Below are 22669 nucleotides of genomic sequence, written 5' to 3'. Positions count from 1 at the left end.
AGTTCAATAAACGCCGGTTTATGACACAATAAAACGGCTAACACCGCTAACGACACGCCCGTTATACAGGCGCAGCGCGATGCGGTGTCCATGATATGAAACCATAATAATGATTATTAACAGTTTTTAACCTCTCTTCACTTCTCTTTCCAGCCAGGTGCTGTTGCCATGTTCAGTAGAAGAGGTAAGAGACAAAAATACTCTGTTTTTACACTAACGTTAACCGGCAATTGAGGTAAAGTTGGATTTAAATTCACACATTTGGACTTTCATCCTATTATAATTAATATATAAGTATTATTTGCTAATTCTAAATAAGGAAATCATATTAGCAGCCAATGATATCAAAGTACAGCTCTGTTTACAGTCAATTTAATAGTGCTAATGTTGTTTTGAGGCTGGAAGGACATTCGCTGCGTAAAACGTATGCTGTATAAGTTGGCGATTCATTCCGCTGTGGTGACCCCTGATAAATAAAGGGACTAAGCTACAGAAAATAAATGAGTAATGTTGTTTTGAAGTCATATTTGATTTCAGACCAAATATTCAAAGTAGCATCACAAATCGCCACTGTTTATTAAATGAATGATTGTCCAAATATAAAACTAACTGTTATAAACCGGCAGCCATGTCTCCATTAATAATCAGTGGTGCTCTCTGTGTTCCTTCTATCGCTTAAGTAAATATTTGGACAGCTCCCTTGGCTTTAATGGAGTCAGCAGCACCTCTTCTGCATTAGCATTGCTTGTGTCTATTGTGTGGCTGGACAGTTGACATTGGTCATTTATGTAACACAATCCCGCCCCAGTACCAGGTTGGCCAACTGTACTCGGTTGCAGAGGCCAGTAAGAACAACACAGGGGGAGGAGAAGGGATTGAAGTTCTCCGAAATGAACCTTACGAGAAGGAGGGCGAGAAGGGCCAGTACACCCACAAGATTTACCACATACACAGGTGAGAATGAATGCGTGTGGATGGGCTTTGATCACTGGAAGGGTGAAGCTGCTTTTTGAGCTTATCAGCGAGATAAGATTGTGTTCGCAGAATTTCTGCCAGTGCTACTTGCTGATGTTCTGGTTAGGTGTTGTGAAATATATGTATTTTTCTTTTTTTCAAAGGGATTGTTCAATAAAAAATGAAAAATCTGCCGCCTTTTAGTCCAGGGGTTTTCAACTGGTTTAGCCATGGGACACACATTTTTACATTGTCATCAAGCGTGTGACCCAAATTTTTAGGAACTATAATACAATTTCATAGATATATACATTAGATGTCGCCTACCCTGTTATTGTCTATTGGAAGGAATGCGTCAATAGAGCCGACATTTTACTACAGGGTAGCGCTCCATTGAAATGAATGCGGGACCAAGGTACAGTGGAGGACTGTGGCCATCCAAAGCCAGAGATATAATCATATACATATATATATATATATATATATATATATATATATATATATATATATATACATATATATACATATATATATATATATATATATATATATATATATATATATATATATATATATATATATATATATATATATAATCGGGAGTTTTCCTGAATGTTAGTATGCAATTTTTTTTTTCAATTACGAAAATGATCATTTTACTTCACTTTTCTACATTGATGGATCAGTGATCGCTCAGGCATTCCTGATAAAAAGCTTGTGTTTGTGTGTATGGACATGTACTATCCACCCTCCCTGTTAAATTTGATGTAATTGGTGTCCTGAAACTCACCTCCTCTCCTGCTTTCATTTCTCATACTGACAGAGGGAGCGACTCGTTTGTGAATGAATCTCCGTTATGAACGACTCATTCACTAGCTGACAATAATACAAGTTTCTGGCAGCGCAGCATCTCGTTGTCATATTTATTTTGCATTGTTTGCTGATTTTATTCAACAAAACTAGCATAAGCCGAGTATTTAGTGCGAGTTGGAGCTACTTTGCCTTATGGTGAATGCAGTAAGTGACTGCATTATCATCAATAACGCTACTGTTTAGCACAAAAGTTCAGAACATACAAAAACGTAAAAAACTTAGTCTTACATATGAAATGTTCTGCCTTTGTGCTTCGTTTTCTTTGTTTGCTCGTTACTACACCTGTAGACAGTGCTAAAGTCCCGCATCTTCACGTAATAACACTGTCTTGTCTAGTGCGGTTAAATGACATTTGTCCTGGGAGCACTGTAGCAATGTGGCGGCACTATTGACGCATGCTCAGGGTCCCTATGCAATATCTAGTGTATATATGATACAATTTTAGGAATTATAATAAATTTGTATTTATTTGTTAACATACACAAGTAGTGACAGATAAATCATAAGACATTCACCAAGACTTACAAATAAACAATATTGTATTGCTGTCATTTAAAAAAAAAATGGATCAAATTATTCAAATATTACAAAGTAAAAACGACAAATACTGTAAACAGTGGATAGGGTAAGGAAAGGTTTCTATGAACTAAACTGAACTGTTAATAAAACATGTTGTCTGGTTTCTAAATGTCGTTTTAATTTAGAAGGTTTCATGCCGTCTTATGGGAGCACCTCACTACATATGACACTGAGGCTTTAAGTCTTTTTTTGTCGTCAATATATGTAAATCTAAACTTTACATATTCAGGGTCTTACTTGCGCTTTGACATATTTTTTGCCATAATAAATTAAATTTCACATGTCAAACAGTAGGGTTGTCACACACGAATTTCAAAATAGAAGTCTAGTATAAGCAAAATAAGTAAAAAATTAAACATTTGTTGTTTTTTTTTGACCACGCACTCCGCGACCCACCAGTTGAGAAACACTGTTTTAGTCATCCGTAGCTTTTTCAAAACCAATATGACTTCCTTTTATTGAAAACAAAAGAAGATATTTTGAGGAATGCTGGTTGCTGACACCTGTTGACTTCAATAGTAGTTTCTTATTGTGGAAGTTGATGAGTTTCAGAAAAATATCGAACAAACGATATTTTGATATAATGATATAACATAAGAAACAAACTCATCAGGGGTTAAAAGCACTCAAAGGAGAGTTAATTATGTGTTAATTTCCCTTTTTGGGTAAACTACACCTTTAATTTAAACAAGTTGATCAATTTTAAAAAGTAAAGCCTTTAACATGAACCAAAATATCTGTGTTTCATATGGACGCTGTTATTTTGTTGTAGAATACTTATTAAAGCATGTCAGGTTCACAAAAACATTAAGAGGCAGAGTTTTATTCAGTGTTGATGATAATATTTGGAGAGCACCACATCAGTGTGTTATTTTTTTACATTTATTTAGAAAATAAAAGAAGAGAAAAAAGAAGAAAAAAAAACAAAGCAAAAAAACAAAAACAAGCGGTTGTCATAAGGGTTACAAAATCAAGTCACAATACATTTGAAGCACATTATCACTTAAAATCATGATTTCTGAAGAGTCACATGGAACTAAAGACATTTCATTTTAAACATTTGTCATGCCAATAAAGCAATTATTGAATTAAATCAAGAGAGAGAGTATTTTTCTAGCGGCACAATACATTAACGCCTGTCACAAAAAGAGAGAGGGGGTGATCTAGATGATTATAACTGAATCATTGTAAATATACTGATTATTATTGTTTTATTACTGTTTTATCCTAAAATTTTGATTGTTAAATGTACAGTTCATTCTTATCTATTATAATTTTTTTATTGATTTGTATGAATAATTTGATACATTGAATAATAATATGATATATTGAATAATATGATGTTTATATTTTATTTTATTATAATATATAAATATTTTTTTACTACCACTATTTACTGTGCTTACTGTGTTTTTATTATGTATGTATGTTACTTTCTTATGTAAACTTTGTAAATGCTTTGGCAATTCATCTGTAACATTTATCATGCCAGTAAAGCAATTATTAAGTTGAATTGAATTGATTTGAGAGAGAGGAGAAGGGATAAAGAGAGAGAGGAAAGAATATAATTTAAAATCTCTTTATTACAAAATACAAAAAAAAAAAAAACGGATATACAACATATTTTATAACCCACAAAATTGCAAAAATTAAAACACAATGATAATAAATGTGTGAAGAGTATTTCTCCTTCAAAAACAGAGCAAATACACCTTTGATACACCAGTTCCATTCAACAAACAGATTATGATTATTTACTCGCTTGTAAAAATTTAATTCAACTAAAACTCTAGATTTTACAAGGGCCACAACGTTTTGCCCTGACAATTGTTCAATCTCATTTTTCTGCTCCTATGTATCGCTAATTTGGCTTGACCCAAAATAAAATTCAACAGTTGACATTTATAACATGTCCTCTTTACAGAAAGACAGATAGATTTTTATTATAAATGAATCATTGTAAATATACTAATTATTTTTATTTATTATTACTGTTTTATCCATAAATGTTTGCTAAATGTTAAGTTTATTCTGATTCATTTTTTTTGTATTTTTCATTTATTATTGTTTTTTTTACAGCTACTACTATTGACAGTGTTTACAGTTTTTTAAGTATATGTATGTTACTTTTAATGTAAACTTTATATATGCTTTGGCAGTACATTTGTCATGCCAATAAAGCAGTTTTTAAATTGAAATTAAAGTAAATTAAATTAAAACTAAAGACTCTGGTAAAGATGCTGAGAATTCTGCTTTTGTGATCGTGGGAATAAAGTGCATTACACAATTTATTTTCACATAATTTTTAAAAGTGTTTTAAGTGTTTTTGTTGTAACTTTGTTTTCTCTTATATAAATAGAGAGGAAAAGGATCTTCTTTCAAAAGATTTGAACATGTTTTAATGGCCTCAAATTTGTTATTTGTAGCCAAACAGCTTGTCACTTTTTACGTTTCACTTTCTAAAAATAATATATTTGACTAATGATTTATTTGAGGATATATGCAATAATAATAATAAAAAAGCATGTTTTAGCATCGAGTGTTTAGTTTTTAAAAAGCTCGTAGTAACATTGAATTTTAGTGAATTTTTTTTATTGTTTAAACTGAATGATAATGAAAGAAAGTTTTTGTGATTCATTTAAGATGTATAATTTTGTATGATTCTATTTAAAGTTTATTTTAAAATAATTTTTTTTCCACTCTTTCATTACTCAGTTAATTATGATTGTTGAGTTGACTTTGTGTTCAATGTATTATTTTTTTGTTGTTTAAATATTCTAATGAGTCATATAGGCATGGGCTGGTATACGTTTCCGACAGTATGATAACCTCATATAAAAGGCATCACGGTATTGTGATTACTGCTCTAAAAAGACCTTCTTTTTAAATGTCTGGGTAAAAAAAACATCAATCAGTAAACATGTCAGGCTAAACAAAATCATTGGCTTCTGCTTTCTTCATTAGTTTCTAAAACACATATTTCTTTAGAACACATTAAAAAAAGCCCTTGCATATACCTAAGGCGCGGAATAAAAGACTAGTCAAGCACAATCTGCCTTTGCCTTGATTCACTCACCAAAGTCTCTGCATTGTCCTCTATGCGTTGTATGTACATTTTAAACTAAACCTGATTAATTTACACCATTAAAAATAAAAGGTTAGGCTTTTTAAATAACTTTCTTGCATTTCTTTCGATTGCCTTGGACTTATTTATAACTTATAATTTTGCTGTTTATCTATACGAATCCCTTACTCAAAGAGCACAGACATATTAATTGCCCCTTTTTTGTCATTGAACTTTTTTATTTTGAACTTGTATATGCCACACAATATAAAATTCACAATAAAAAAAATCTACGTTAAGAAAAATATTGTAAACAAAATATAATAAATATAATAACAAAACAACAATTATAACATAAATATAAAATATAAAATAATACAACAGCCAGCCAAAATCACAGCCCTTCAATTTTTCCCTTTACATGCTCTCCAAATACTGTAAAAAGCTACCCCATTTCGAATTGAAAGTATAGTCGGAGTCCTGAAGTCTTGCCAACATACGTTCATATGACGCAGTAGAAGTCATCAGCTCAATTCAATCCTTTAAAAGAGGGAGTATTTGAGTTCTTCCAATTTCGCAGCACCAGTCTCAGAGCCATAATACATCCTTCAACGACTAGCCCAGCCTGAGCTTTGCATCCCTCAAGCACTTTTTGTTTGATTTTTAATTGTGCTTGCTTGTTTATCAAACAAAAGTATCAGATTTGAGTAAAACGTATAATATTTGAGTACATTTCTGATAAAATCTAATACTTAGAAATAGCTTAAATTCACTGTGGTTGCTTGATTAATTTGCCAATGTTATTATCGAGATTAATTTAACCTTGCTTAATGTTTCAAATATTGATTTGTCTTTTTACAGCAAGGTTCCCGGTTTTATTCAGATGTTTGCCCCTGAAGGAGCCTTGGTTTTTCATGAGAAAGCCTGGAACGCCTACCCATACTGTCGCACTAGTTAGTGAACACTAATTACTTTGTGCATGTATAAATAAGTGATTTCAGTAAATGAATATGATTGAATGATTAAGTTTAAAAAAAAAAAAAATCTATTGTTTTGTTTCCCACAACCGAATCGATCACGGAACGCTGCAGTTGTTACAGTAAGTGTATTTTTGAGATCATCACGCTCTCTGATCATATTAGACTACTCGCAGCTCTTTCTTGCTGAATCAGAGTTTAGTCAGCATGCTTCACTGTTTGTCCTATTACAGCACCAAAAAACAATGGATTAAGTTTGTCACGCTCTGCTTGTGCCTTTTTGCTTTTCAGAATGAATACATGAAAGATGATTTCTTCATTAAGATTGAAACCTGGCATAAACCAGACATAGGAACAACTGAGAATGTGAGTTTTTTTTATTTTGCTATAATATTTTATATTTTAATTTTCTACACATTTAAATGCAACACTAAATACTTTTTTACAACAATAACCTTGCTGCATTTAAAAAATTGTACAAAGCATATGTATATATTAGAGCTGAGCGATTAGTAGGGCCAGACGGAATCTGCAGACATTTTTTGCTATTTCTGCTGAGAATTTTGGTAAAAATCTGCGGATTTCTGCGGAATTATTTTGGGAGTATCCAGCAGAGTATTGTAACTACAACCTTAATATATTGAATAAAAAGTAATAAATTATTGAATAAAAACTGAATAAATTCAGATTTACACATTTACTCAAGTAAATAAACAGAATTAATAATGGGCTAAAAATCTGCAGAAATCTGCGGAATTCTGCGGAAAATCTGCGGAATTCTGCGCGCACAGATTCCGTGTGGGCCTAATGATTAGGCCTAAAATCAAAATCTCGATTAATTGAACATTTTAACTTTATTACGATTAATGAATAATTATTTCATTCATTAAAAAAATAGGTGTCTTCATAGTCAAGTTTAGTAAATATGCTCGCATACAGTATTACAAGTAAGAGATTTTTGAATGAAGGGTGCATTACTTTATTTGTATTTTAAGTTAATTGAAGGAAACACTATGTACAATGATTATTTATTGAACTTTTTCCGTTTATCTTATAAAAAAGTGAAAATAAATCAGTGGCATATATTTGAGCGAGCAATACGTTTTGTGCACGAACAGAGGATGTTGGCAAGCGAGCAAAGAGGTTTGCACGCTCGTATTACATACTTTAGTTTAATTTATTTATATAGCGCAATAAAACAACAGTTGTTGACCATTGTGCTGTACAAATTATCAAAAACAGACAGCAATAAATAAAACAAATAAGACATCCAACATACCACACAGCATCAACGATATATAACAAGACACCATATAAGTACAATAGGATCAATTTTCTCCCAATTTAAAAGCTCTTTCTAGGTGTTCCAATCCTTGATGAAAATATGTCTAAGGAATTAAAAGGAGTACCATAAAGATGACCAAAGAATAAACTGATGATGAAGATGGCAAGAGAAAACACAACACAACGAATTAGTACCGCAAAGATGTATTTCTCCCACAGTATTTACAATATTTACAAACAATAAAGTAATAATAAAGTTGAGAAGAACCAAGACAAATGGGAGAGGGAACTGTAGTTTGCGCTAGCAAGGTAAAGAAATAAATATACAAAAATATTCCCTCAATCTTCTCCCTAATCCTCTAAATCAGAAAATAACAATATGAAAAAGAAAAGTCTTCAGCGCAAAAGCGCCCTCAACTCACTTTAAGTAAAAAATAGAAATACAAATTAAGTGCACTTGTCTAACTAGTGTGTTTATACGTCAATAATCCTGCGTGTAAAGTATGTATGTCACGTAACTTACTAAGTTGTTCTAGATCTCCCTTGTCTGCAAGTCACAGAAGGTGTTTGAATGGAGCATTAGCGGGCTAATGATGTAAGAATGACACATCAGAACTTTAACAATGGATAACTTTAAACAGATCTCGCTTAAAGTCAACATTAGTAACCGCTACAAACGCACACGGACACCACCAAAACAGACAACACGCCAAACAACAACAGCAGCTAATTTCTTCTCATCGCCGCTTCGGATTTAAAGGGCTCTGCAACTATTGTGACTGGCAGAGAGAGAAGTCATCACAAAGTTGATTTAGATCGGCAGTCCTGTCAGCCAATAGTGCTCTGAAGTAGGTAGTACCTGTGAAAATGACAGGGCGGGGAGAGAGAGAGACAGACAAAGACAGAAAGAACATACACGCACCAAAACTGTGCAGTTCATAACACTAGGAGGTGTAGTTTACGTTTCCCTATGAACAAAGATTCATTAGAAATTGTTCTAATGTACATGGGTAGCCCGTTCCACATTTAGGACCTACTATAGAAAAAGTTTGATCTTCTTTTGTCTTCAATTTGGGTCTGGGAACTACTAGCATTTTCTGGTTCGATGACATTAAAGGGCCATGAAACCCCCTCGTTTCAGCAGGGTGTTTTCACACCTCTACTTTGGAAAAAGTCAGAAAAGTGGGCGTGTTTAGGGGGGAGTGTCGGATGAACTAAAGTGGGATGGTGTGGGAGTGTCTATTTGTGCACGCGCGAGTTTCAGAGTCAAAATACACACCCACACAGACAGGAGAAAGTGATGGTGTTTAACCTACATGGACATCTGTAGTCGAATTATTTGCCAAATTATTAAACGTTGGACTTTAACTGCAGTTTGGCTCTTTCATTCAGGGAATTCATTCATGCCTCTCGCGACAAACGAGATATTTGATTCGAGGAACTGCTGCAAGCGTGTATTTTTCATGCAATGTTTGATACCGCACGGCGAATGAGAGAAAAAAACTCAGCATTTCCCGGAAACTTAGATGCACACAGCAGGTAGTGTCAGAAAGCCGCGTGTGTTATTCCGGTCACAAAATGCGGTGAAAACCCTACACGAGGTTAAAGTTTGGTTGTGGTGCTAACATTTCTGCACTCAGTGCAATAGTTAACTTAATTCGATACGAACAAACTGAATAAACAAAGAGCACTGGTCGCTCACTTACCAAATCTGTAGAGACAGAACAATCACCAGCAACTAGAGCCGCGTCTTTATGAAGAGAATACTACAAGCAAATCCAGATTTCAGCGTTTGCAGATGAGAACAGCTCTCAGGTAAACAATAATCCTCCTTAGACACGTAAGTTATTGTTGTCGCGCGTCGCGTACACTGTAATCCACACGTGATCCAGATAAACTCTCACAGAGAGAAAATGAAAACGACACTTAACAGCAGCAAACTATAAAAGCAACACTTCACGCTTGTTTTGCCAACACAACGTGGCGTCTTTGTGGTGTAAACACGGTGACAATAATGAATATTAATGAAGTTGCACAATAGAGCGCGCTGATTGGTTTGACACAAGCCTTACTCATGCATTAATGCAACACACTGTAAGACGTAATAAGACTCACTCAGGCACAGACGCCCAGTCTGCACGCTGGAATACACGCTATTATGTCATGGCCGTGACGCAGCTTCAAAAATTCGTTTCAAACAGGAAGTACAGATTTGCTTGAAATAACGCAAAAACAACCAATTTACACTTTTTAGTGAAATATAGGTGTCCTAATAGTGTTTTTAGCAGTGTGGGACACATATACGACTGTCAACAGCTCAAAAAATGTGTTTTGGTGTTTCGTGACCCTTTAAACATCTGATAGATATTTTAACAGTAATAAGATTAGAGAGATCAGTCGGAGTATGGTCATTTAAAACCTTAAAAAACATACATTCAAATGTATAGATTTTTTTAGATTGGAACTGCATTGTCCTCACAAAAAATCATCAGCATCTTCTTCTGTTAATTCCACATCTTTATAACTGATGAAAAGACCCGAATGCATGCTGTTTAGCTTTTAGTATGCAAGTTATCTTTTGTAATGGCATGCTTGAAGAATGCAAAATGGAACAAATTCTTTTTGTGATGGCAGTGCAAATGTGATTAGTTCTGAAAAAAGGATTATTCTGATAAACAATAAAACAAACCAAAGACACGTTTTAGGGAGGGGGGAGCAAATAATTTCTAATAAAAATGATTTGAAGCCATTAATTAAGATGGATGGTTTTTATGAACATGCGGACATGTGCCTTAGTTATTAAATTTAACTGCTGTTTCTATGGTGACAGCTGCCTATGTGTTCTAGAAAAAAGGCTTGACTTCAGTTTTTGCTCATATGGAGGTTTTTAAATCAGATTCAGAACTTCTTTGTAAGTAAATGCCTCTTAACCTTTATTGTAATATTTCTCTCATGCAGCCTCATGGTCTTCCTCCCGAGGAGTGGGAGGACATTGAGATCGTTCCCATTGATATAGCTGATCGCTCTCAGGTGGATGATGTGGTGAGTTCAATTATTAAAAATTAGATACGCAGTTTTTCCATACCATATTAGCACAGTATTATTTCATTATTCTTCATTCATTTACGTTTATATTTAGGAATTATGCAGATGTTTTTATTCAAAGTAAAGCCATTCATCATAAAATAGCAGATAATCATGAGTACTAGTTTCAGACAATGTGGAGGAAAAAGAAGCCAGAATAAGTAGTTTGTTTGTGTTCTATTTCTTGTTTTGGTTGCACTTTTTTTAAATTTCTAAAATAATACTTGTTATATTCAAATTTTGTTTGTTACATCCACAGTCATTGACCGTATGACATGCAGTGAAATGCTAACACAAGCGCTTGTGACCTTAATAATATTAACAAAAATAATGTAAAAAATAAGAGTCAAAATTATAAAGAAATAGAAGTTATGGAATAGAAAATAAAAGCATATATAATATATTTAAAGACTTTAGACATATAGCATGTGGCTGTAAAAAAAAAAGTACGCAGTATAAAAATATGAAAGTGCTTTCTTTAGCTAGTAACATTAAAGGGATAGTTCACTCCAAAAAATGAATATTTTCTCCTCAAGTTTTTTCATATCTTTATGAGCTTTATGTCTGATGTATGTATATGTGTATATCTACATATCTGATGAACACAAAATAAGTGAAAAGTGCTGGGGAACCAGTAACCATTGACTTCCATACTGTTAGTTTTTCCTACTATGGATGTCAATGGTTACCATTACATTGGTTACATTAATGGTTAATGGTTTGTGACTAGTGATTAGTGAGCAAACGATGAAAGTCTTTTCAGTTTTGAGTGAACTATTTCTTAAACACACACTTTTTTTAACCTTATCTTATAAGTTTTTGGGTGAAAACTAGATGGAATCCTACCCCGTTTCATAATGACAGTATTGCTTATTTAATTTATTATTCTTCATTTATTTACATTTATATTTAGTCATTAGGCAAATGTTTTTATCCAAAGTGACTTGCAAATGAGGGGAATACAACAAGCCGTTTGTCATAGAGAAGCAGATAATCATGGGAAGTGCTAGTTTAAGCCAATGTGTGGAAAAAAAGCCAGAATAGATAGTTTGTTTGTGTTCTATTTCTTTTTTTTTTAAGTTGCACTTGCAGTTAAGAGAAATGCGTTTTTACCATTATACTAATTTTATTAACATATTAAAGGAATAGTTCACTCAAAAATCAACATGTAGTTTCCTACAAGTGTTTCCATAACTTTGAGATTAAACACAAAAGAAGTTATTCTGAAAAATGCTAGAGACCTACTGTATAACCATTGACTTCCATAGTAGGAAATGAAATAGTATAGAAGTTAATGGTTCACGGTCTCGAGCACTTTTCAGATTAACTTTTGCGTTCGACAGAAGGAAGAAACTCACACAGGTTTGACGAGTGAGTTGTGAGCAAACGATTACAGACTTTTCAGTTTTGGGTGAACTATCTCTTTAACACTGTTCTCTTTTGACATTATCTTGTAAGTTCTCACTTATAACATGTCATGTGGAAAAGAAATCGAATATTGTCATGACTATTGTTGCATAGCTGCATGTTGTTATTGATCAAATGTGCATCCATCTATTGCTCTCTTATTGTCTTGATGAGGAGAGACATTAAAACTTTGGGTCAAAATGTTATTAAATATATGAATATATAAATACTCCCCTCTTCATTTAATTTATCCCTCAGGACTATAAAGCAGAAGAGGATCCTGCCATCTACCACTCGGAGAAAACTGGGAGAGGACCTCTGGGACCTGAATGGAAGGTGCTCAAACACACAACAACACAAATGTACACACATACACTTGAAGGCAAAATTATTAGCCCTTTGATGAAATTAATTACTTTTGTAAATATTTATTTTCCATGATTAGCAGTACATAATATTTAACAGTTACTTTTGGAAGATACTAGTATTCATCTTAAAGTTCAATTTAAAGGCTTAACTAGGTTAATGAGATATACAAATGTGGACTTTTAATTTTGATTAAGCCCACTGAGGTGTTTACGGTGAACTGTTATGCTGTTATAAACTTGCCTTGTTTATTATGTGGTTTGTTTAAAATCAGTAATCCTCACTGCCTGATTGTGATGCAGTATAAAGTTGCGCTGCGTTAAATTCCAGTGCGACTTGCCATGTCTTTAAAATATGGACATTTATTTTACCGCATTTATTTTACATTTTCAGTAGATTATCAGCTCGTGTCTGCTGCTCCTCACAGCACTTGCATATAAACAACCTTCCATTTAGTTTTACATTCAAACAACTAAAAGAAGATTTTAGTCTATTATATTTTAATTTATAATATTTTAATTAAATAATGTTATCGATGTTGAAAAAGAAACCTTATGAGATTGATAAGTCACATCAACATTTCACCGGAAGTTTGTCGGTGACTGAAAAACTCTTGCTGTGCAATATAGACCATTAGGTTAACTAGGCAAGTTAATTTAATTGGGCAAGTCATTGGACAACAGTGGTTTGTTCCGTAGCATATTAAATTAAGAAAATGTTTCTCAAGGGGCAAATAATTTTGATCTTGGCGGTTTATTTTTATTTATAAAAACCTAAAAGAAATGAGACTTTGAAAGATATGCCAAAAATATCCAAAAATGCTGTTTTAAATTGTAAATAAATCTGTGTTTTTGAAACTAATGAAGACAGCAGAAGTCAATTATTTATTTTAACTATTTAGCCAGACATGTTCACTGTTTAAAAATTTTATAGATGTTTCTCAAAATAAAATATATTGTTTTCAAAGGGGAATTTATTTTTTTTTAACTTTCGTTAAAGTACTATGTCTAAAAATGAAAAAAAGAAAGCAATACACCCCCCAAAAATAAAAAGTACTCTTCAATCACTCGCCCTCAAGTGGTTTCCAAACATTTAGAAGTTTCTTTTTTTCTGGTGATTACAAATGAAGATATTTTGAGGAATGTTGGATGCCAGTAACCATTGACCTGCATAGTAGGAGAAACAACTGCTATATAAGTCAATGGTTACCCGTTTCTAACATTTTTCAAAACATTTTCTTTTGTGTTCAATAGAATAAAGAAAGACAAACAGATTTGTGACAAGTGAAGGGTGAGTAAATGATGACACAATTTTCATTTTTGGGTAAACCATCCCTTAACTGTGCACTCGTTTGGAAGTGATGTTAAGTCTTAAATTGAGAGAGAGGGGTCTCGATGAAACCAATATATACCAGTAATTAAAAAGCATCAAGAGATGCATTTAAATATGTTAACACCGTTTGGAAACAATGAATTATCCTAAACAGTGATTATCTACAAAAACCAATCCATCTCTTTGTCTTTTGCAGAAAGAGCTTCATAATGGTAACTGTCCCTATATGACAGCGTATAAGCTAGTGACGGTTCATTTTCGCTGGTGGGGTCTGCAGGGACGCGTGGAGAACTTCATTCATAAGGTGAGTCGGCACTACTGAAAATGACTATTCAGCCAATATTTTGCTCATCCTCCACTAGTTTCAAACCGAAGTTTCTTTCTTCTTTTGAACACAAAGGAAGATATCCAGTTCTGAAGAATGATGGGAAAAAAGACCATTGAATACCATAGTACTTATGTTCCATCTATGGTTGTCAATGCCTGCTGTTATACTTGACTTAATATATACTAACAATATATATAAACTTATCAGGGCTGCCAACTCTCACCCATTCTCACACTCTCATGCCGCACGTAAACATTTTTTCCCGCTATAATAAAGACAGTTTTAAAGACCATTGTCTTTATATAATGATGCTATTCTCTATGTTTCTGCTCCCAGTATGAAGCCCGGTTTTGAACATGCGTGCCGAATAAATACGCACTGCTTACGCACCGCTCATGCCTTGTGCAACAGGTGTTGTGCCAATAAACGCACTCCTGCTGTAAAATGCACCCCTTTAATAGACTTCTCAGTCTACATAAAAACGAAAGGCCATAATTGATTAACACTTAATATTATCTTGATGGATAAAGCAGCGAAAAATTAAACTCATTTAAAAGGCACTAGGTTTACAAATAAATGTGAAAACCTGTAATCTTCTGTAAGGGAGGTGTTCACTGTCATTAGTGTCAACGCTGTTATTAAAAAATGATCAATTTAAGTTAATAGATGCACATATCAGAGAGGCTGCGTTTTTATGACCGGGGTTACAGCCTTTTATGTACAGGTGTCAGCATGCAGTGAGTTTTGTAAGTCGACAAAATGAAAGTTAAAGAATATGATGATGATTTTATTTTGACTAAGCGAAACTCCTAATAGATTTTTTTTGTATGAAGCACAAAGGAGGGATGAAGTCGGGGAGTTTAGACTTAATAAACCTAATTCTTGGCCATGAGTCAGGTCTGACAGAACAAACAACATATAATTCTGTAAAACTTTTTTTTGTGTTCTAAAAAATTGTCTATAGAATTAAATTCTAATGAAATTAATATTTATTCATTCATTCTCCTTCAGCTTAGTCTTTATTTCAGATGTCACCACAGTGGAATGAACCACCAACTGGTCCGGCATGTGTGTTACACAGCTTTACTTCCAGCTGCAACCCAGTACTGGGAAACACCCATAGACACTTATTCTCTCTCTCTCTCTCTCACACACACACACACACACACACACACACACACTCATACACTACAGCCAATTCACCTGTACCGCATGTCTTTGGACTGTGGGGGAAACCAGAGCACCCGGAGAAAACCCACGGCAGGGAGAACATGCAAACTCACAGAAATGCCAAATGGCCCAGCTGGGACTTGAACCAACAACGGTCTTGCTGTGAGACGACAGCGCTAATCACTGAGCCACCATGCTGTCCTGAAATTAATACATTTATGCAAAGATTTCTTAAAAGATCTTAGCATATCATTTCAGTTGCGTTCCAGTTTTTTTTTTATTTAGAATAAAATAATTGTATAATATTAATAATACTCTTATTTATAAAAAAATATTTATTAAAAAGTATTTATTAAAATAATATATTTATAATTAATTTTTATATTTATAAACAAATGAGGACGTGGGTTGAGCCATAGGGTAGGGGATAAACTTGTCACTCCAAGCTAAAACCAAAAGTTGGCAGCCCTGACTTTTACATTTACTTGACCTAATATAAACTTATAATAACAATGTATTTGTATGATTGTAACACTATTTTATTAGGTATTGTAAAGCCATATGTTAATAAATATATTTATACATACTAAACATGAACTAGAGATTATTTGTGTATATAATATACATAAAATAATTTACTATAACATATATAATCCCTATAAATTATCCCATAAATAATCATACACGCATTTGTAATGGTTAAATTAAAATGATTTTAATATTTTTTGATGGAATTTATTTAAATGGTTAAATGTATAAATATATATTTGCGAAAAATGTCTACCATTCTTTTTTTTTTAATAATTGTATTTTATTGGATTTTTCAAGAACAACCACAAAGACACACAAACACACACAACACTAGGCACTGTCTCGGACAAATCCCATACAATGAGTCAATGAACAAATAACAATGACATCACAGTTTAGCAAGTGACAACAGAAAATAGAATAAAGAAGTAAAATTAAATAATTAAATATGTAAAATAAGTAAATTAAGTCTCTGAAGTATCATCAGAGGTTGAGTGGCTGGTTTGCTCATCTAGATAGTTTAGAAATAAACCCCAAACACTGAAAAATTTTTCAATAGAATGAGTCCTCAAAATTCTCAGACTTTCAATCTGTATTACCGAAGTCATGTCTGCAATCCACATTTGAAATGTAGGAGGTGAAGATGACTTCCAATGTCGAAGCAAAAGCCTTTTGGCCACAATCATGCCTAAAGACAGAGACTGCTGGAGGCCATGTGGGAGATGAGAAATGTGTTGTGAATATCCAAAAATAGCAAGTTCTGCATCAGGTGGTAAAGATTTGACATAAGTTTTAGAGTACCAATTGAATATGTTTGACCAAAATGTATATAACAAAGGGCAGAACCAGAAAGCATGGGAAGTTGTGTCTTCTGTCACTTTGCACCTGTCACATAATGGTGATATGGAGGGAAAAATCTTATGCAACTTTGCTTTAGTATAATGTAACCGATGGTTAACCTCAAATTGGAATGTCTATCATTCTTCAGAATATTTAGTTTTCTGTTAAAAAAAAAAGGTTAACATCCACATGAGTGTGAACTAATTCCCAAATGAGGGTGAGCTATTCTTAATTTCTGTAGGCCCAATGTATGAAAAATGTTATGAAAAGTGAAAAGTTTTCATATTTAGTTGCGTGAAATCTGTCATCTGTTGTAGTAAAACATCCAGTCCTCTCAAATCTCTCTCTCTCTGTCCGAGTAGCAGGAGAAAAGGCTCTTCACTAATTTCCACCGGCAGCTTTTTTGTTGGCTGGACCGCTGGGTGGACCTCACTATGGATGACATTCGCAGGATGGAGGAAGAGACACAGAGGGAGCTGGACCAGGTATGCATTTATACAAAATCAAACAAATTTATACAAAATTTTGCCCAACACAAAGACTGCAGGGTATTCAGTCAGGTGGATGCAGGATGTTATTTACATTTATTCATTTAGCAAACGCTCTTATTCAAAGCTACTGATTACACATTGTCAATGTCATATGAGATGATTTCATATGTACAATTTTAATTGTATAGATATTGACTAGTGTCTACTTTGATGCTTAAAACTAACGGTGCAGTATAATGCAGTTTTTAGGAGTGTTTATCATTGTATTATTGTTTTTTTAAATAAACAACTTGTCTTTTTCTCACCTAAGGTGCCAAAAATCTATTTAGGTATAATTTAAAATGTTGTTTCTTTTCATTTTTTATCTTTGTTTGTTTTCTTATTCTCATTCTGAACCATCACCCCGTCTTAACTATTTGAAATTGTAACATTTTGCTTGTAAAATAAACTACTGTTAATAGGCTTAAGCTAATATGAATTGGCAATCTATTTCTTAGATTGTATTTATTATACTAAGCATTATAAAACCATATATTATTAAATATAGTAACACATATTAAACCTAAACCATTAACTAGGAATTATATTTATTTATTAAATATTATTTAACTTTAATATTATTTTATATAATTTTATTTATTTTATATAATTTTGTTTTTATTTCTTATTTTATTTATATTTATATTATTTTGTTTATTTTATATAATCTAATTTTATTTTATATTTTGTTTTATTTAATATTTAATATTTAGTTTTTATTTTATATTGTTTTATTTAATTATCTTTTATTATATTATTATTTGTTTATTTATTGTATATTATTTTATTTTTCTATTTATTTATTTTATATAATATTATTTCGGTTTTTATTTATGTTACATTAGGTTTGTTTTTATATATTTATATTATATTATTTTTTGTTTTTATTTATCTTATATTTATTTAGGTTTTTATTTATTTATATTATTTTATGTTTTTATTTATTTTATATTTTATTTTATATTATATTATTTTGTTTTTATTTATTTTTATAAAATTATGTTGTTTTCACTTATTCATATTATATTATTTTATTTGTTTAATTTTATTTGTTATTATATTATTTTATATTTATTTATTTTATATTTTATTTCGTTTTTATTATATTATTTTATTATATTATTTTATGTTTTTATTTATTTATTTTATATTATATTCTATGTTTTTTTTATTTTATATGACTTGTTTTATGTCTTTATCTACTTATTTTTAATATGTTATCTTATGTGTTTCATAGTTTTTTATTTGATATTTTATGGAAACTATTTTAATGGATGTTGTAGTTTTTTTCCAGTCTAAATGCAAATGTTTGTTTGAAACCATGAGACAAAATAAATTGAATTAAGTTAAAAGGTTTTGCAAAAAATATGTCCCAGTGAAAAATATATTGCAGTCAAGAAAATATGCCAGTGAAAAAGTTGTAACAACCCCCCCCCCCTTTTCCTCCTCAAATTTAGTTTTAATTCTGTTAATATTCGAACAAATAATTTTTGTAATGTTAATTTTTTTTATTTAAATTTTAATCTTAATATTTAGTTAATTTTTTTATTAGTCATTTCTATTATATTGGATTACCTTTACATTTTTTTAAATGGCACTTTTGAATGGCAATGTTGCCTCCTTCTGTTATTTTCACCAAAAATCTGTTTGTTTGACTTTTAGATGCGTAGCCAAGGGTCTGTCCGAGGGATGAAAGCGGGCGAGGACTAGAGCAGAGCGCCTGAAGAACGGAAGAAAAACTAAATAGGGGCTACTTTTTATTTTACCTCCTTCAATCCTCATGGCCAATCACAACGTGCCACATCATCAAGCCCTCCCAAACAGGAAACGCTCATCCTTTTACCCAGGACATGTCCATTACCATGAAGTGTGAATGCGTTTGTGTGAATGCGCAGAGAGTATGCATGTGTATCCGTGGTTCGTGCAGTCTGACTTTTAAACCTCATCATTTGCTGCCAAATTGTTTTGGACTCACTTACGACGCGTTAAGTGATACCGGCATTTCTTTTTATAATTATTAAGTATTATAACTGTTTAATGGTTTTTTTGGTTCATTTTGCAACCATCAGCTTTTTACTGAGTGGAGTAACGAATCCCGAGGAAACATTTCACCACATGTATTTTTGACTATAAATAAATGACTACGTAATTTACTTCTTAATTCTGTTAAAAAAAAAATTCGTCATGGTGTTCAGGAAATCTCGGTGGAAACATGTACATGCCTCAAGAGGTAGGATCATTGATGTCAGATTAGACTTTGTTATACTCGCGTGGCTCAAAGAGTAAACGGTTTTCTGATTTGGATTAGTTTGGTTCAGCACTGATCGCAGTGTGGATGTAGGCGAATGGATACGGTTTCATTTTTAAACTGAGTGCAAGAGCCTTGAAACCCCTCCCACCTTTGACTGACATGCCGCAGGCCACGCCCCACCGTTTGTGTGCGGGATGGTCTGAATTTTTGGAGAGTGACGTTCAATTTACAATACTGTAACAACAAATAAAAGAAAACATCATTGACTACCATCAGCTGTCGGCATCGTTTGATTCCTCTGCACTGTTGATTTTTAGTTTCTAAACTTTTAAAGGTGCAGGATGTAAGTTTGACACCCAGTGGTTGAACTAGGTATTGCACTCTTGGATCAAAACATACGGAAGCGCAGGTAGCCAGATTGTGGACAGAAGCCAGTGCTTTAAATCATATTCTAAATAAAAGCAACGCCACCCGATAGAAGGAATATTTTCCATATTAAAAGGAGTTTTTATCCTTACCAACACCTCAAATTGATATTTTAGAAATGGCTTCTATTTTTTCACAGGTGAACAACAGAAAACTGACAATGATCACCTGTACCACACTGACAATGAGGTACACCTCATGTGCTTTATTCAGTGCTAAACTGCTCATCACTGCGTATCTTGTCACGAAGCGTGTTGTTAAGACACGCAATTACAATGTAACCTGCTCACCTAATGTTTACGTTTGTTATATTTATATTATTTGCTAAATAATAAGCTTATGTGGAATTGAATTTGTCGCATTTCAGAGTCTGCTACAGTCCACCGGAGGTCGCATTTTGGTCACGGACGCATGCTTTTAGAGCCTTTCTGAATGAAAGACTGTAATATGCGGTTTTCCCCCAAGGCAACCCGGGGAGCTGAAATATAATTGGCTAAACTGATATTGAGCAGGTTAAAATTACCAAAACAAAGACGGCTGTTCCGGCACGGAAAACACATTTTCAAAGCAGAATATCTGACTTCAGCATTGTTTTTCAGATAAACAAGAATCTTTACTTGCATGTTTCTTAAATATCTGCAAACATATTATGGCATTTTTATGCTTTAGAATGTTCAAAAACTTACATACAGCACCTTTAAAATACAAACTTTTGTTATGTTTATGCACTGAGAAATGTCAAGACCTTTTGTAATTTAAAGGGATAGTTCATCCTAAACTAAATTTTTGTCCTCATTTACTTGGTTCAAAACTTTCAGAATTTTTTTCTTGTTCTGAAACAAAAGGAGATATTTTGAAGAATGCTGGAAACCTGTAACTACTGACTTCCATGGTATTTGTTTTCCCTACTTTGAAAGTCAGTGGTTACAGGTTTTCAGCATTCTTCAAAATATCTTCTTTTGTGTTTAACAGTACAAAGCAATTTACAAAGGTTTATAACCACTTCAGGGTAAGAATTTTCATTTTTGTGTGTACTATCCCTATAGGTGGGGGGTGGAAACAGATTTTCCTTTGTGAACAAATATACATGATTACAATATTAAACCTACTGCTTTTCCTGATGAACACAAAATCTAAAATTTATGGTACATAGCTTTTTTTTTCCTTTTAATGAAGTCAATGTTTATAACATTATTCAAAGCATCTTCTTTTGTGTTCAACAGAAAAAAGAATCTCAAACAGTTTTGTAACTACTTGAAGGTGAGTAAATATGTTTTTGGTGAACTATCCCTTCAATTGCCTTAAATGTATGTTTAACATGATGTATTTCAAGTAAAAATTTACAAAAAAAAAAAGTTAAACAAAAAAAAACATTCGATTTATTCATTTACTCTTTCAAAAGTGGCTAACTTTGTAAACTAAAATGAGTTTTTTAATCAATAAAAAATAATAATTGTAAATTTTTATACCCATTTAAATGCTAGCAAGGCTTGTTTGAGGATTATAAATTGTCAACGGAGAATTTAAATTTAAACAAACAAAATTCTCCAAGATATTGGAGAAACACCTTATATATATTTATTTGATTTTTTTTTTCAATTTGTTTATTGGTTTTAATGAACATACAAACACAAACAGAAAAGTACAAAGAACAGGATATCAGTAGGCACAAGTAGAGTAGCAAAAGTCATAATTAATGAATAAAAATATGAGCAGAATATATAAATCATCATAAACAAAGTTCTGCTGTGATTGAGTAAAGTCACACTTATTATGAAAATACATCTGAGGTAGTCAAAGGTTCATTAGAAGCATCCATATTTTTTTGAAAGACATCCCTTAGGGCCTATGTATATTGTTCCACTGTTTCATTCAAGAGTTGTATGAACGGTTCAAATGTTGGAAGCCTTTGTTGGTTCCAGTTGAGCAAAATTAATTTTATTTGCTAGATAGGAAATTATACCGAGTCGCTTTATAGGATCAAGTGTCTTATTCAGTTCTGTACCAAAGTGATAGTGTTGGTGAGCTTGCAAAGTTTTGGTACTGCTTTCCAGAAAAGTCTTTTTGCACTCCCCATCCCCCTGAGCAACTTGAGCAATTATTTTGGGGTGTTTATCTAACAGTGTTAGACCTAAACTTCCCTAAACTACTTTTTAAATAATCTAGGTTTGTTTTCTGCATAAAATATCTCATTTAAATTCTTATCACAGTATTCTTATAGGAGGCTTCACCTTCCCAAATTCTGATATATGCCTCATTAAATAATTACAATTTACTTTTCATTTATTATGAAACACAATGTGCTATATAAATTATACTCACTTTTCTAGTTATAAACCCTTTAACCAGTTGAGATCTTTTGATAAGAATGAAGAAAATTCTTGGCAAGTGTGTTGTAGTCAGCATGTTGTTGACAACAAGTATGTTTGACGACAGCGTCCTCATGAGGCTGTTTTCATGCTGACGACCTTACATTTTGTTCTTGGTGTATTATTTTATTTTATCAAACACTACCAATATATGGATATATGAAGCTGCAGGCCCGGAGACTCAACCGCACGCCTTGCTCAACACTTCAGATACTCGGGATAGCACAATTAGCCTAGCTAAATGTATTGCTCATTGTAATGTCACTATTAAAAAAAGTTTTAAATATTGTACTAACAATTATTA

The 22669-nt window shown here is 32.6% G+C and overlaps 1 protein-coding gene across 1 annotated transcript in view; it reads left to right on the top strand.

Annotated features, from left to right (window-relative positions):
* The window catches only part of pitpnbl (phosphatidylinositol transfer protein, beta, like), a 20268-nt gene extending 423 nt beyond the window's left edge, over nt 1–19845 (top strand). The window contains 10 exon segments of the mRNA NM_213443.1: nt 154–184; nt 809–954; nt 6332–6423; nt 6562–6569; nt 6739–6813; nt 10690–10773; nt 12481–12558; nt 14117–14224; nt 17152–17274; nt 18982–19845. Coding sequence (NP_998608.1) covers nt 154–184; nt 809–954; nt 6332–6423; nt 6562–6569; nt 6739–6813; nt 10690–10773; nt 12481–12558; nt 14117–14224; nt 17152–17274; nt 18982–19029 — 793 coding nt within the window. The 3' untranslated portion in view covers nt 19030–19845.
* Nucleotides 19846–22669: the final 2824 nt, after the last annotated feature.

The sequence above is a fragment of the Danio rerio genome, chromosome 3, assembly GCF_052040795.2.
Source record: "Danio rerio strain M-AB ecotype USA chromosome 3, GRCz13ab, whole genome shotgun sequence".
Taxonomy (NCBI): domain Eukaryota; kingdom Metazoa; phylum Chordata; class Actinopteri; order Cypriniformes; family Danionidae; genus Danio; species Danio rerio.
Note: the sequence above shows the minus strand (reverse complement) of the source record. Positions and strands in the feature narration are given on the sequence as shown.